Genomic DNA, 12,203 nt, shown 5'->3' with positions numbered 1-12,203 from the left:
TTATCCCCACTACCATGTTATTCTCCAATCTACCCCTTCCTCCCTCAAACTACTGTTAGTTCCATGGTGGAAGTTATACATGTACCTGCATTTTTTTCTCCTGCAGAACTAACAGGTTTTGGGGGAGGAAATTTGTTTTAGATCTGGAAAATGGCACCAGAAGGGACCCCCCCCCCTCCACTGCTTAGATCAAATTTTGGGGGCTTCAATGTCAGCTTTGTATTTAAAATGGAAATTTGGGGTGTGTGACATGCAAGACTTTGATGTAATGCTGCATCATGGCTGTCCTAGTTCTTTTGGAAGGAAAGACATTAATAATAATAATAATAATAATAATAATAATAATAATAATTCTACAGTTGCGTAGTAAAAAATGAGGCCTTTCTCTGCAGCCCATAAGCAACTGTTGTGTCAGGCAAAGACTAGATTTACAGGATCACTTTACGGAGGTGCAAGAGATCCTTGTTTGACATTTCCACCAGTTGTTCCTTGCATCTATGATAGCTCTTCCAGCCTCTGCTGCTGTGGTGGATTGAAGATGGAGTGAGCTATGCTTTGTTGTTGCAAAAATGGGTCATCTCATCTGAGTTCACCCAAGAAGCAGCTGAGCAAAGGAGTTAATCAGACATACACTTGTCTTTCAATTTACAATACATTGAAGCAAAGGAAGCCGCAGAAAGCCTCATGCCTCCATCTCCACTGCCCACTGTTCCTTCTGTCCGCACCATAGAATAGGGGGCAAAAAGAGAAACCCTACATGGGCATGATCTGAAAACAAAGCAAACTTTTTCAACAAACATTGGGCTGAATGGAGTAACATCTGTCTCTTCAGGTTAGGGCAGTAGTTATCCAAAAGGAAGTATGTAAAAGGCATAGATGGCTGTGGCTTTGGCCTGGAGATTTCATGTGTGGGAAGTTAATTGGCTGCCACAGCCTTTCCTTACACACCAAAACAAACCGAATGTGCAACTGGAAAAGACATCCACTCCACTCCCACACACGGGCTCAAAGTTTAAAATTTAAAAACCAGAAGTGAGAGCATTACATTGCCGGACAGGTCTAAGACACTGAAGTTTTCACTAAACACAGCACACCTTTCTCCTTCTGCAGCTTTCTAAATGCGTCAGTTGCCTCTGGACACATTTTTTGCTCTTTGTCAGCATAAGTTTTTGTCATACATAAAACTTCAGACGGGGTAAAAAAACCGCTGCACCTTCCCCAATTAATCATGAGCTCAGGCTTGTAGATACAGGCCTCCTTCTGGGTTTTAGCCATTCATACCAATTAGACAGTGATTTACAGCTAGGTAAGATAACTCAGGAAGAAAGCCTGTTTGCTGAGAGATGGTGGGAAAGATAGTCTCTCAACCAAATGTGCAGAAGAGAGGCTATTAAGAGGCTCAGAATGTTTCAGAAGGCAAAGTGGAGCTCAGCCCTGAGCTTCACATTAGGCTAAAAAGGTATAACTTTCAACATTAATGATTTGGGGTCCACTTTTCATATGAACATGTCTGTTACAAAATCTCTTATCTCTTATTGCAAAGGATGATATGTTCTAGTGTGTGCCCTGTCTGGGTGTGACCATTGCTTATTGTGAACTTGGAAATGTCCTAAAGGTAAAGGGACCCCGGACCATTACGTTCAGTCATGGACGACTCTGGGGTTGTGGCGCTCATCTTGCTTTACTGGCCAAGGCTGCTTCTGGCGAACCAGAGCAACACATGGAAATGCTGTTTACCGATTTATCTACTTGCACTTTGATGTGCGTTCGAACTGCTAGGTTGGCAGGAGCAGGGACCGAGCAACAGGAGCTCACCCCGTTGCGGGGATTTGAACCGCCAACCTTCTGATCTGCAAGCCCTAGGCTCTGTAGTTTAGACCACAGTGGCACCCACATCCCTACCTTCATGTAGTGCCTTCCTGGAGAGGAGGGTAAGCTGTCCACCATTACTGATATTACCTCAGAATACCACTTTGTTGAAGCATAGGGTTGCTGCTAATGACTCTGGTTTTGTTATGGCACTGTTGTTAAGACAACCTGGAGGATACTTTTCCTTACTTTGTGCATTTATCTTGTGGGCTTGTTTGTCAGCATGACTGGGCACCTGCTGAGTGCAATTAAAAATGTTGGTGATGACCTTTAAAGCTCTAAATGGCCTTGGCCCCTATATACCTGAAGGAGCGTCTCCACCCCCATTGTTCAGCCTGGACACTGAGATTTAGCTCTGAGGGCCTTCTGGTGGCTCCCTCACTGCAGGAAGTGAAGTTACAAAGAACCGGGCAGAGGGCCTTCTCAATAGTGGCACCTGCCCTGTGGAAAGCCCTCCCATCAGATGTCAAGGAGCTATATAGCTATACAGTACAACTTTCTGAAGCCATTACAGGCAGCCCTGTATAGGGAAGTTTAAATGTTTGATGTTTTGTTGCGTTTTTATGATGTTGGAAGCCCCCCAGAGTGGCTAGGGCAACCTAGTCAGATGGGCAAGGTATAAGTAATAAATAATCATAATCATCACCATCCATATCCTAGTAGGGGACACTGCCAGCTCCAGGAGCCCCCTGACTTGTCGTCCTCCTTGCTGTTGCTGCTTGATCACCTGTCCACAAGTGAGCAGTGACAGCAGCAAGGAGGAGGAGAAGCCACTTCCACTCACCTTGTTCTCTCTCTTCTTTGTGCCTCTATTGATTGGGCATAAGGGGAGAGGTCAAGTGAATGGGCAGTGGTGACAGCAGAAAGATGTGCCTTCTGAGAGCATCTTGTTCAATACCCCTCAAAAAGAACCCTGCCACAAAGTTAATCTATTTCATCTCTTGTCAACTTAAACTTAAGTTCTGGCTGCATATGTCTCTCAGTCTCGAAACACTTGCAAAACAGATGGAACCTTGCCAAATGTGGCATAATAGGTAATTTCCCCGTTGCAGAGAAATTTGAAATGAGTTACAAAATATGGTTCTACATTAGGCTCCTTTAATCCTCCTTTATAGCTACACTGCACACAGAAGGTTCTTGTGCCGGGTTAGCTATTCTTTCCAGGGATATGTTAGAGTGCTCTTTTTTATTATTCATCTTCAGAAGGATTTTGCTAAAACTTACAACAATGTAAGTTTTGATTACAACAATGTCACTTCTTTATAATTCGTTGTAGTATCTGAAAAAAACATTTGCCTACTGTTGCAACAATTAGATATCTTAGCTTAAAATAGGCCTCACTTGTAGAATGACTAACAAAATCAGACTGTCATAAATCTCTGTGCCCTCTTATTTTCTTTGAGCAAAAATGGTCTTCCCTTCCATTCTTTACACTGCTAGTTTTAATTTATTATTTTACCTCGCAGATTCAGTGCCGAGTATATGTATGTAATTATGTTGTAGACAAAAATTCTAGTTCTATAATGCCTAGCTTGTTTCTATCATCTGTTTTTGTTTGCTTGTTAGTATTGGAATAACACCATGAACAGCAAATGTTGATTAAGCAGAAAAAACATATAGATGCTCCGCAACATATGCATTCACTAATGTTACTACCTGGGTGGTTTAGATCTTGTTGAAGAAAAAGAGTGTTATTTGCAATAAATAAAAAAAAGGTTTTGGCTAGCTGCCTTGTGCTGCCTAGGTCATTAAACTGGTGGGCTGAGTGTTTCTCTGTAGACATTTGAATTCCTGTGTTGAACCACTCACATCAGGCAAGAGACTGCAAAGCTGCATAACCCACCCAAACCACAACATGAAGAATTCAACACTCTCATTTCGCAGGCTGGCCATAATGGTTATCTGAATGACTGAAGTTAATAAAAAGAGTAGCAGGCTTTGACCTTCCTGCTTTGATGTTTTGTAAGAGTCTTCACATTTCCTTGTGCCAGCAAAGTAAAGGGAGAAGAGGTGGGGGAGGCAGAGGAAGGATTTGATTTTAGCTTAGCCAGGCTTGGCGTTCTTTTGGTATGAGCTGGCATTCTGTGATCAGCTCAGGGTCACAGACAACAATTATTATTGTCATGTAAAAAAGCTTCCATTCAGAGGCCCTAGGCAAGCACCGGCCTCTCTTGGATTAGGAAGGAGGGGATTAAAATTAGAGGAGGGAACATGTGTCCCACACATTGCACAACAACTGCTTTCAAAAGTGAGGCCTTGTCTGCAAGGAGGTTGGTTAGTGTGATTCAGCATGATCTGAGACATCTGTAGCTTGAAGCTAAGTATGCCATTTATTCTGGGAAGATCTGGAAGTTGTGGCACTGTGTGCAAACCAAAATTGTACATAGTATAACCAGGATCCTTTGCAAGGCAAACAAAACCTTATAGTACACTTCTGTCCATCTTTACTCAGAAGTGAGTCCTACTGTGCTCCATAGAGTGTAGATAGGATTGCATTCTTAAATCACAAGCCTAAGCACGTGTACTTGAGTATTGAACCCAGTAGGACTTCTCAGTGAACATACTTAGGATCATGCTTTTGGTTGGGAATGGAATTATTCTGACTAATGTGCACTATAAAATGGAAGAAAGACATTTTTTAACTGAATGTACATTCTGGTCAATATAAAAAAGGTAAAGGACCCCTGGACGGTTAAGTCCAGTCAAAAGCAACTGTGGGGTACAGTGCTCATCTTGCTTCAGGCCAAGGTAGCCGGCATTTGTCCACAGACAGCTTTCTAGGTCATGTGGCCAGCATGACTAAACCGCTTCTGGTGCAATGGAACATGTGACGGAAACCAGAGCGCACAGAAATGCTGTTTGCCTTCCCACAGCAGCGGTACCTAATTATCTACTTGCACTGGTGTGCTTTTGATCTGCTAGGTTGGCAGAAGCTGGGACAGAGCAACAGGAGCTCACATGGATTTGAACTGCCAACCTTCTCAGCAGCAAGCCCAAGAGGCTCAGTGGTTTAGATCACAGCGCTACCCGCTCCCTGTCAATGTAGCATTTATAGACAAAAGAAATCCGTAACACATTTAAGTCAGTTGCGAAAACATCTTAAATAGCATTCAAACCTGTCATCATTTGGAAATCTGGAATAGGTTAGGTCCCAATTCTCTTCATCTAGATTCTAGAAATACCCACCCTGCGATGTGTGCTGAAAATTCAGAGGGTGCAATACAGATAACTAGCTTGCATGTGAAAGTACAGTGGTACCTCGGGTTACAGATGCTTCAGGTTGCAGACTCCACTAACCCAGAAATAGTACCTCGGGTTAAGAACTTTGCTTCAGGATGAGAACAGAAATCGTGCGGCGGTGGCATGGTGGCAGGGGAGGCCCCATTAGCTAAAGTGGTACCTCGGGTTAAGAACAGTTTCAGGTTAAAAACAGACCTCTGGAACGAATTAAGTTCTTAACCCGAGGTACCGCTGTATTGGAATCTAAATGTTTAGGGTGTCTTGTTGCTGCAGTTGCTTAAACCCTGTTTATTTTGTCGACACTTTGTTTTCCTAACTTTCTTTGGACTGTGCTCACTGAAACTCAAGTACTGTACTATAATATTTGGATCATATTTTCAAAAAACAAGACAAAAGATAACTTATTTTCCTGTATTATATTGATCTTGAACAAACAAAGGTATTACATTGTTCTGAAGAGTACAGTGTTGAATTAGAACAGGGGAGACCCAGGTTCAAATTCCCCACTCAGCCATGAGGTTGAGTGGAAATTCACTGGCCACCTTCTTTCAGGCTAACCTACCTAACAGGGTTGCTGCAAGAATAAAATGTATGGGGGAAAACATCCTTAGTAGGTTCTGTTCAACTTTTCAGGGAGAATTGTTGTAATGAGCCTCTTCAAACACATGCAGAAGAAGGACCCTACCAGCAGATGTCAGTGTAATAAATAGCACAGCCAATCTAGGACTTTATTTCCAGGGAAAATGATGTCAAAGAGGTTCCCATATTTATGATTCTAGACATAACGTACCGTCTGATGTACAGAAGTGATGCTGCTAATACCATGAGAAGGGACTGTTCCAAGCAGCTGCATACAATGGAACAGGTTCTGAACTGAGCTAAAAAACAGAACTTGCTAAAAGAAACTTCCATGCCTACAATTTTGGGTGTGCGTGTGCAAAGGCAATGTAGACTATTGTAGTTCGCTTGTTGCTCAGATAAGTGAGGAAGCCTGGCCTATCTTGACATGGATGAGGAGTTTATTCCTGTCAAGAGGCTGCCTTGTAATATGAGTGGTTTCCCTGTAATTCTCTTTGGCTAGAAGTAGTTGTTGGTGCATAAACTGAATCTTTGATGCTCTCAAACCCCAAGTTCAGGACTTGACCAAAGGCATTGGGCACCACAGAACTCTAGATCATATTAGGCACCTTTTGTTTATGTAAGAAATTGTGGTGTGTCAGCAAGCCCTCTTCTTTTATAATTGGTTGAGCTGCTATGATGTCATGGAACAGAAATGGACATGCTAACTGTTGTGGTACCACTTAAGAGGTAAGGAGGTAAGGACGGGGAAGGGCAGGAAATAGTGGCTGAAATATTTATCTATTTATTTAAAAGTTTTGTATACCACCCTTTGCCACCAGGTCCTAGAGTAGTTAACATAAATAATGTAATAAAAACAAAGGTAAAAAGAACAGGTAGTGAGGCTGAGAAACACAAGGAAGTATTGTGGGATGGGATAAGTGGGCAAGTGTATGTCAATAACCAGCCAAGAGAGGAAGCATAGAATATGAGCCACTTTTCCATATTAAGAGGGAGTAAACACTGGAATCCCCCAATTAACTTATTCATAAACTGGGTGAATGGACAACAGAATGGCAGAAGTGCAACAGAAGTGCAAAATGATGCAAACTGGGACTTCAGCATTCCCACCACAAACTAATGAGTTGTAATTTGGAATGCTTATAGTTCTGATCACCCCACCGAGATCACCGTGGAGGGGAAGGCACAGAAATGGGCAACTGCCCGGGAAGATGGAGCGCTGCGCCTATGAAGTAAGAGAGCTTGGAGGTTTTGAGTTAAGAAGAAAAGATGGCAGTGGTGGCTTGGCGTAGCTAGGATTTTTTTGGGGGGGCAGACTTTTTTGGGGGAGGGGGACAGAACCTCAGTTAAGTATTTTTATTTTTATTGATTTGGGGGGCAGCTGTCCCCTCATGCCTACACCCATGAATGGGAGACAGATGCGTATGTGATCATAGAATGTCAAAAACGTTTTTCTTTCAAATCCCTGGAGGGATCCAGTGATACAGATTGGTAGGAGGCACATGAAGGAACTGCACAACACATACGTACGTGATTTATGGCTTTAATTTGCTAGAAGGTGCTGTGGTGCTCATGGGCATGAGCAAGGGTGAGGAATTGCAGACCTGAGGGTCAAATGTTGACATGGAGTCTCTCCCCAGACAGCCCCCCTTTACCTCCACCCCGTTACACCCCCCTCACTGGCACTGCCCCACACCCTCCTCAAGTGTTTCTGCCTGGCTGGAATATGTCCCTGAACCTCTTGCTTGCCCAGAAGAAAGATGGAGAGATGATGTGATGTGCATTTAAACCTCATGGGTTCTGTGGCACCCTTAATACATGCTGAGGGCCACGGAACCGCAGACAAGTCTCTCCATCATGCCCCTTCTTGACCGTTTCCCCTGCCCATGGCTGGAGTAGAAAGCAGCAGGTAGATCTCTTGGTCGCTGGCAACCTCTTAGCAGAGGCTCCGCCTTCTGGATGCAGCCCCCACCCCAATATTTGCTAGCCCTTGGCTGTGATCAGGGCTGCATTTAGGTTTGATGAGGCCCTAAGCTAGGTAATGGGGCCCTTTATATGTCCAGCTGTCCTTTGTCAACAACAAAGTGTGTTGAATATATGCTATATGGTAATTTATGGACCTAATAGGTATCTAAAGCCATTTGCACATAACAAAATATGTATTTTATCAAAGTAATTGTTGAACCGAAATACAATCAAGAAGTATATTAATAGTGAAATACAATTAAGAAGAAGTATATATGTTTGGGGCCCCAAGAGAGTGGGGCCCTAAGCTATAGCTTGTTTATCTTATACGTAAATCCTGCACTGGGTGATGAGGGGGAACTCAAGGCGCCCCCTGCTCCGCTAGACACCGTGCGGCGCTAGGACCCCGCGGACGCCGGACCGAGCGAGCGAGCGAGCGAGCGCGCCCTGGGAGGCGGGCGAGTCCTGCTCAGAACTTGCTGGCCCGGCAAGAGGCGGCAGCGGCAGCTTCTTTTCGCCTCAGCGCAGCGCAGCCGCGACCATGCACGCCAGGTGAGCGGGGCGAAGCGGAGCGCGGGAATGCCGCTGGCCGCGGCTGGGCGGGCTGGGCTTGGCTCTATATAACCTGTTGCCCTTTCCCCGCAGGTGTCTCCCGCCACGGCTCCTGCTCGGGCTCTTTGTCTTGCTCGCTGCGCCCGCGTCGCCCCAGCGAGGTAAGGCGGCGAGGCGGCGAGGGCTGACCTCCTGTTGCCCCCCTCTCGGCAAGGACTCTGGGGGGCGAGGGGAAGCCTGTCCCTCCGCCGGTGCCTGGGGGGCGGAGGAGGACGAGGAGGAGGACTCATCTCAAGCAGCCTGTAGGATGCGCGTCCCGAGGGGGCTTCCCGGGACTCTGCCCTCCGGCGTTGCGCCCCGAGGGGCTGTCAGCGCACAAAGGGCCCCCGGTGCCTCCCGGAGGTCCGGCGAGAAGTTCGCCGCCTGATCCCAGGGGGCGGCTGGGAAGTGGCCGCTCCGCCGCAGCCTCCCTTGGAGGCGCTCTTCCTCTTCCTCCTCCTCCCCCTTTCCAGAAGTTCCTAAAGTCCCTAATGGGGCGCATCATGCCGCTTTTTCGAGCGGCTTCAGGTTGCAGTTCCTAACCCGGCTTACCCGCAAGTAAATCCCATGGAAATAAATAGGGGCTTTGTTCTGAGTAGACATAGTGAGGTTCATGGGTGCCGACTTGAATAAAATATTGAGGGGGGGGAGTAAACCCCACATAGTTGATCACATTATAATCAATTTGAATGGTGAGGCCCATCAACTTTGGGGACTCCCGACCCCCTCAAATATTTTAGGGGGGGCAGAAGGGACCTCGGCCCCTAGGAGTTGACTCCAATGATTAGGTTCCACCCAGCTCCATCCTGAATTTATATCCTAAATGGTTAGCCAAAATAGTGCACCTGAGGTGCTGAAGCCAAACTTTTCTTGAGTCTACTGCTTGCGCTTGCAAATTAATACATGATAATAACACCTTAATATGCTATTCTAGACTGATGAATTATTTTCTTTCGGTGTGTCTAGAGACAGGTGATGGTTAATTACTTAAGAGGCTCTGTTAGAATGAGGATTTAAGTTTCTCTTGGTGTAATATTCAACTGATTTGTTTTTTTTAATGAAAGAAACTGCTTTGGTATAGAATACAAACGTTTTAGAAACTGTGGAGCAGAAAGATCCTGCTTCTCTGGGATGCTTTACTCCGTGAAAAAGGTGTGTTCTGACTAACACTAACTGCACAGGGGCATGCCCTGCTTTGTATGGATTTTCAAGATTTAAAGGTGTTCCTCTCAGTCTTGCAAAACAAACACAACCTTGGCCAAATGTGGTTCTCTGCAGCAGACTGTGCTCAGAGTTAAGGATTTGCCCAGAATCTGCTTCCTACCAGGCTTGGAGAAGACACTTCGCCCCGCCTCCATATCATTCAAGTATGAAAATGTATTTTTTATGCAGTATGCTGATCATAAGTTTCCCTCTAATGCCTTCAATCAGAAAATAAGTATATTAATTAGTTTACTTAATGGGTTTTAATGTATCTTAAGACAAAGGCATGAGAGTCTTGTTTAAAATGCCTTTTCTGCATTCCCCATCTCTGTAATGTGAATTTAAAACTTATCTTGGTTAGATATTGTATACATTTTGACTTTGGTATTGGTTCTTTTCTGCTTTCTGTCTTGTATTACTAGCATTTGCAAGTGACACATTCCAGACTAAAAGGCATTCTTAGCATCACTTGTGAAACCCTAAGTCTTAGGAAGTGGCCCTGAGGCTATAGCTCATAAGATGCTTTGCTTGTGCAAGTTCCATTGAAATCCTAGTTAAAATTATCTCTGCAGAGGAGCTTCCTGTGTTTCAGCTCAATGCACAGCCAGAAGTAAAAGAAATGTAACTTGAAAAAGCCAACATATATGGTGATGGACAAATAAATTGCAGTGCCATTAGATACCCACTTATTCAGATTGCATAGGTGCTGCAGGCTCCCACCATCACCTTAGTCTGTTGGCAAACCAGCACAGCCTAAATTACAAATTTATGTGGACTTCGTGTGTGTTAACTGGGTGTTGGATATGGTTCTGATTCTCCATGTAGATGTGCCATAAAACTGTTTACAGTTGGGGACTCTGTAGGACTAACGTCCAAGGAAGAGTTGTCAGAATAAAGTAAAAGGTTTGCTATGAATGTTTTAGGCTAGTTCCTATTTGTGCCACTTCTTATTTGTGATGCATGTTGTGTGCAAATGCGCATAGTGACCAAAGCTGTTAGGTGATGGGATTCCTCCACCCTTTTCTGCATCTGAAACCTGGCCATACACTGATAACTGGAAATCTAGATTTTAGACCTTTGACAGATGAAATGTGCAAGAAGCCATGAGAATATATTTGCTCTACAGCTGTGCAGCATAAGCTGAAAAAAGCTCAGGTGTCCTGGTTGCTAATTTAGTCCTGGAACCCTGCAGAGACACTTATATATTGATAGCCTTTAAAGGAGTCAACCAAGGCTAATAAAAAGTGTTTGTACATTTTTAGGCAAATAACCTCTGTATTGTTTTATCCACATAGGAGCTGGTCTGTAAACACTGATGAGAATGTAGCCCATGAAGTCAGTGAGACAACATGAACCTAAGTGTTTGCCAGGCAGGTGTTCTGAGGCACTTTTAAGATTTCTTTAAAATGCCTTTGGCTATTCATGAATCATGAGCTAATAAAACTCTTGTGTATCTGCACTATTGGTTAAACTATTAAATGTGAAACATTGTTTGGCTTTAAAGCTCTAGGGTGCTTAAGTGTGATCCACATATACTGTCTTTGAGTGGAACCTTGAGTGACGCATTCTGTCAACAAATGCACACATTCCATTAGACCCTGCTTGTATTGACTGGTAGGGGGGAAGGGAAGGGAGACCTCTTTAACACTGCTTAATGGGAGCTTTAGGACTGTTTCATTCTCTGACTTCTAAAGGTAACATCTATTTGATTGAGCCGAAGCGAACATGTTAGGACAAGGAGAGGAAAGTTTGCAGAGGCCAGATGCAGTTTTCCCGCTCTCTTTCCTCCGCGTTTGCAATCTATCCAAGGAAGAAAAAGTGTTGAATGTCACATATTTGTATGGCAGGTTTCATTAATACAAATGATAAGCTCCTTGTGCTGAAATTGTTGTGCAGCTGTTTTCTGCTGCGTTGCCCTCCTTAGAGTTTAACAAGAAACCACCCTGGAGCTGAGCTGGTCAACTTTTCAGGACACATCTCTTCAGGGCTGAAACCTTTCTGCTTTGGAAAGAAAACGTTCGTATTAAGTTTCCCATTGGTTTGCAGAGAAGACACACGTAAGGTCAGGGATGGGCATCCAGAGTCCAGATGTTCCTGGGCTCCCAATTTTCATCATCCCTAGCTGGCTGCGTTCAACAGCACCTGAAGGCTCAGAGGTTCACAGCCCTGCTATATGTGGTTTCCATGACAGGTACCTTTAATGCAGAGTGTGTTCATGGCTCCTTTGTATATAGTAAGTTCCACATGAGCCTCTTGAATTAAAACCAGCAACTTCATGGATGTATGCCCCGTTCCCAATTCTAGCTTACGATATGGAATTATTGGAGAGTACTGTATATAATGCAGATGAGAGTGTGCTTCCCCATTTTATATTACGCCCACTGTAGAAGTTACTTGCTGGTGAGCACTTTATTCATATCCTTTGACATAACAGTGTGTGAATTGACTGTCAATATTGAACTTACAGAAGGAGGTTCTGTCTCTTAAGACAATGTGCAAGAGAAAAGGTGTTAAGATCAAATCAGTTGAAGAGAAAGGTTAGTGACCCTATGAACAAATCCTGGAGATGCTACTTCTTTGTATGGTATACTATGGGAGTATTGCTGAATTTGGATCTAGTTATTATTATTATTTATTAAATTTGTATACCATTCTTCATCCGAGGATCAAAGAACAGTTCACAATATAAAAATGCAACATGAGAACACAAAATACAGAATGAAAACAAAACAAAACAAAACAAAACAAATTCCCCC

General features: G+C 44.0%; 1 protein-coding gene across 1 annotated transcript in view; it reads left to right on the top strand.

Annotated features, from left to right (window-relative positions):
* Window positions 1-6,884: 6,884 nt before the first annotated feature.
* The window catches only part of COL18A1 (collagen type XVIII alpha 1 chain), a 155,658-nt gene continuing 150,339 nt past the window's right edge, over window positions 6,885-12,203 (top strand). Inside the window, exons 1-3 of the mRNA XM_081837096.1 lie at window positions 6,885-6,920; window positions 8,039-8,205; window positions 8,299-8,366. Coding sequence (XP_081693222.1) covers window positions 6,900-6,920; window positions 8,039-8,205; window positions 8,299-8,366 — 256 coding nt within the window. The 5' untranslated portion in view covers window positions 6,885-6,899. The remainder of the gene's footprint in view (window positions 6,921-8,038; window positions 8,206-8,298; window positions 8,367-12,203) is intronic.

This window comes from Podarcis erhardii (assembly GCF_964252035.2).
Source record: "Podarcis erhardii genome assembly, chromosome: 1".
Lineage (NCBI taxonomy): Eukaryota > Metazoa > Chordata > Lepidosauria > Squamata > Lacertidae > Podarcis > Podarcis erhardii.
This window is presented reverse-complemented; position numbering and strand designations above follow the sequence as displayed.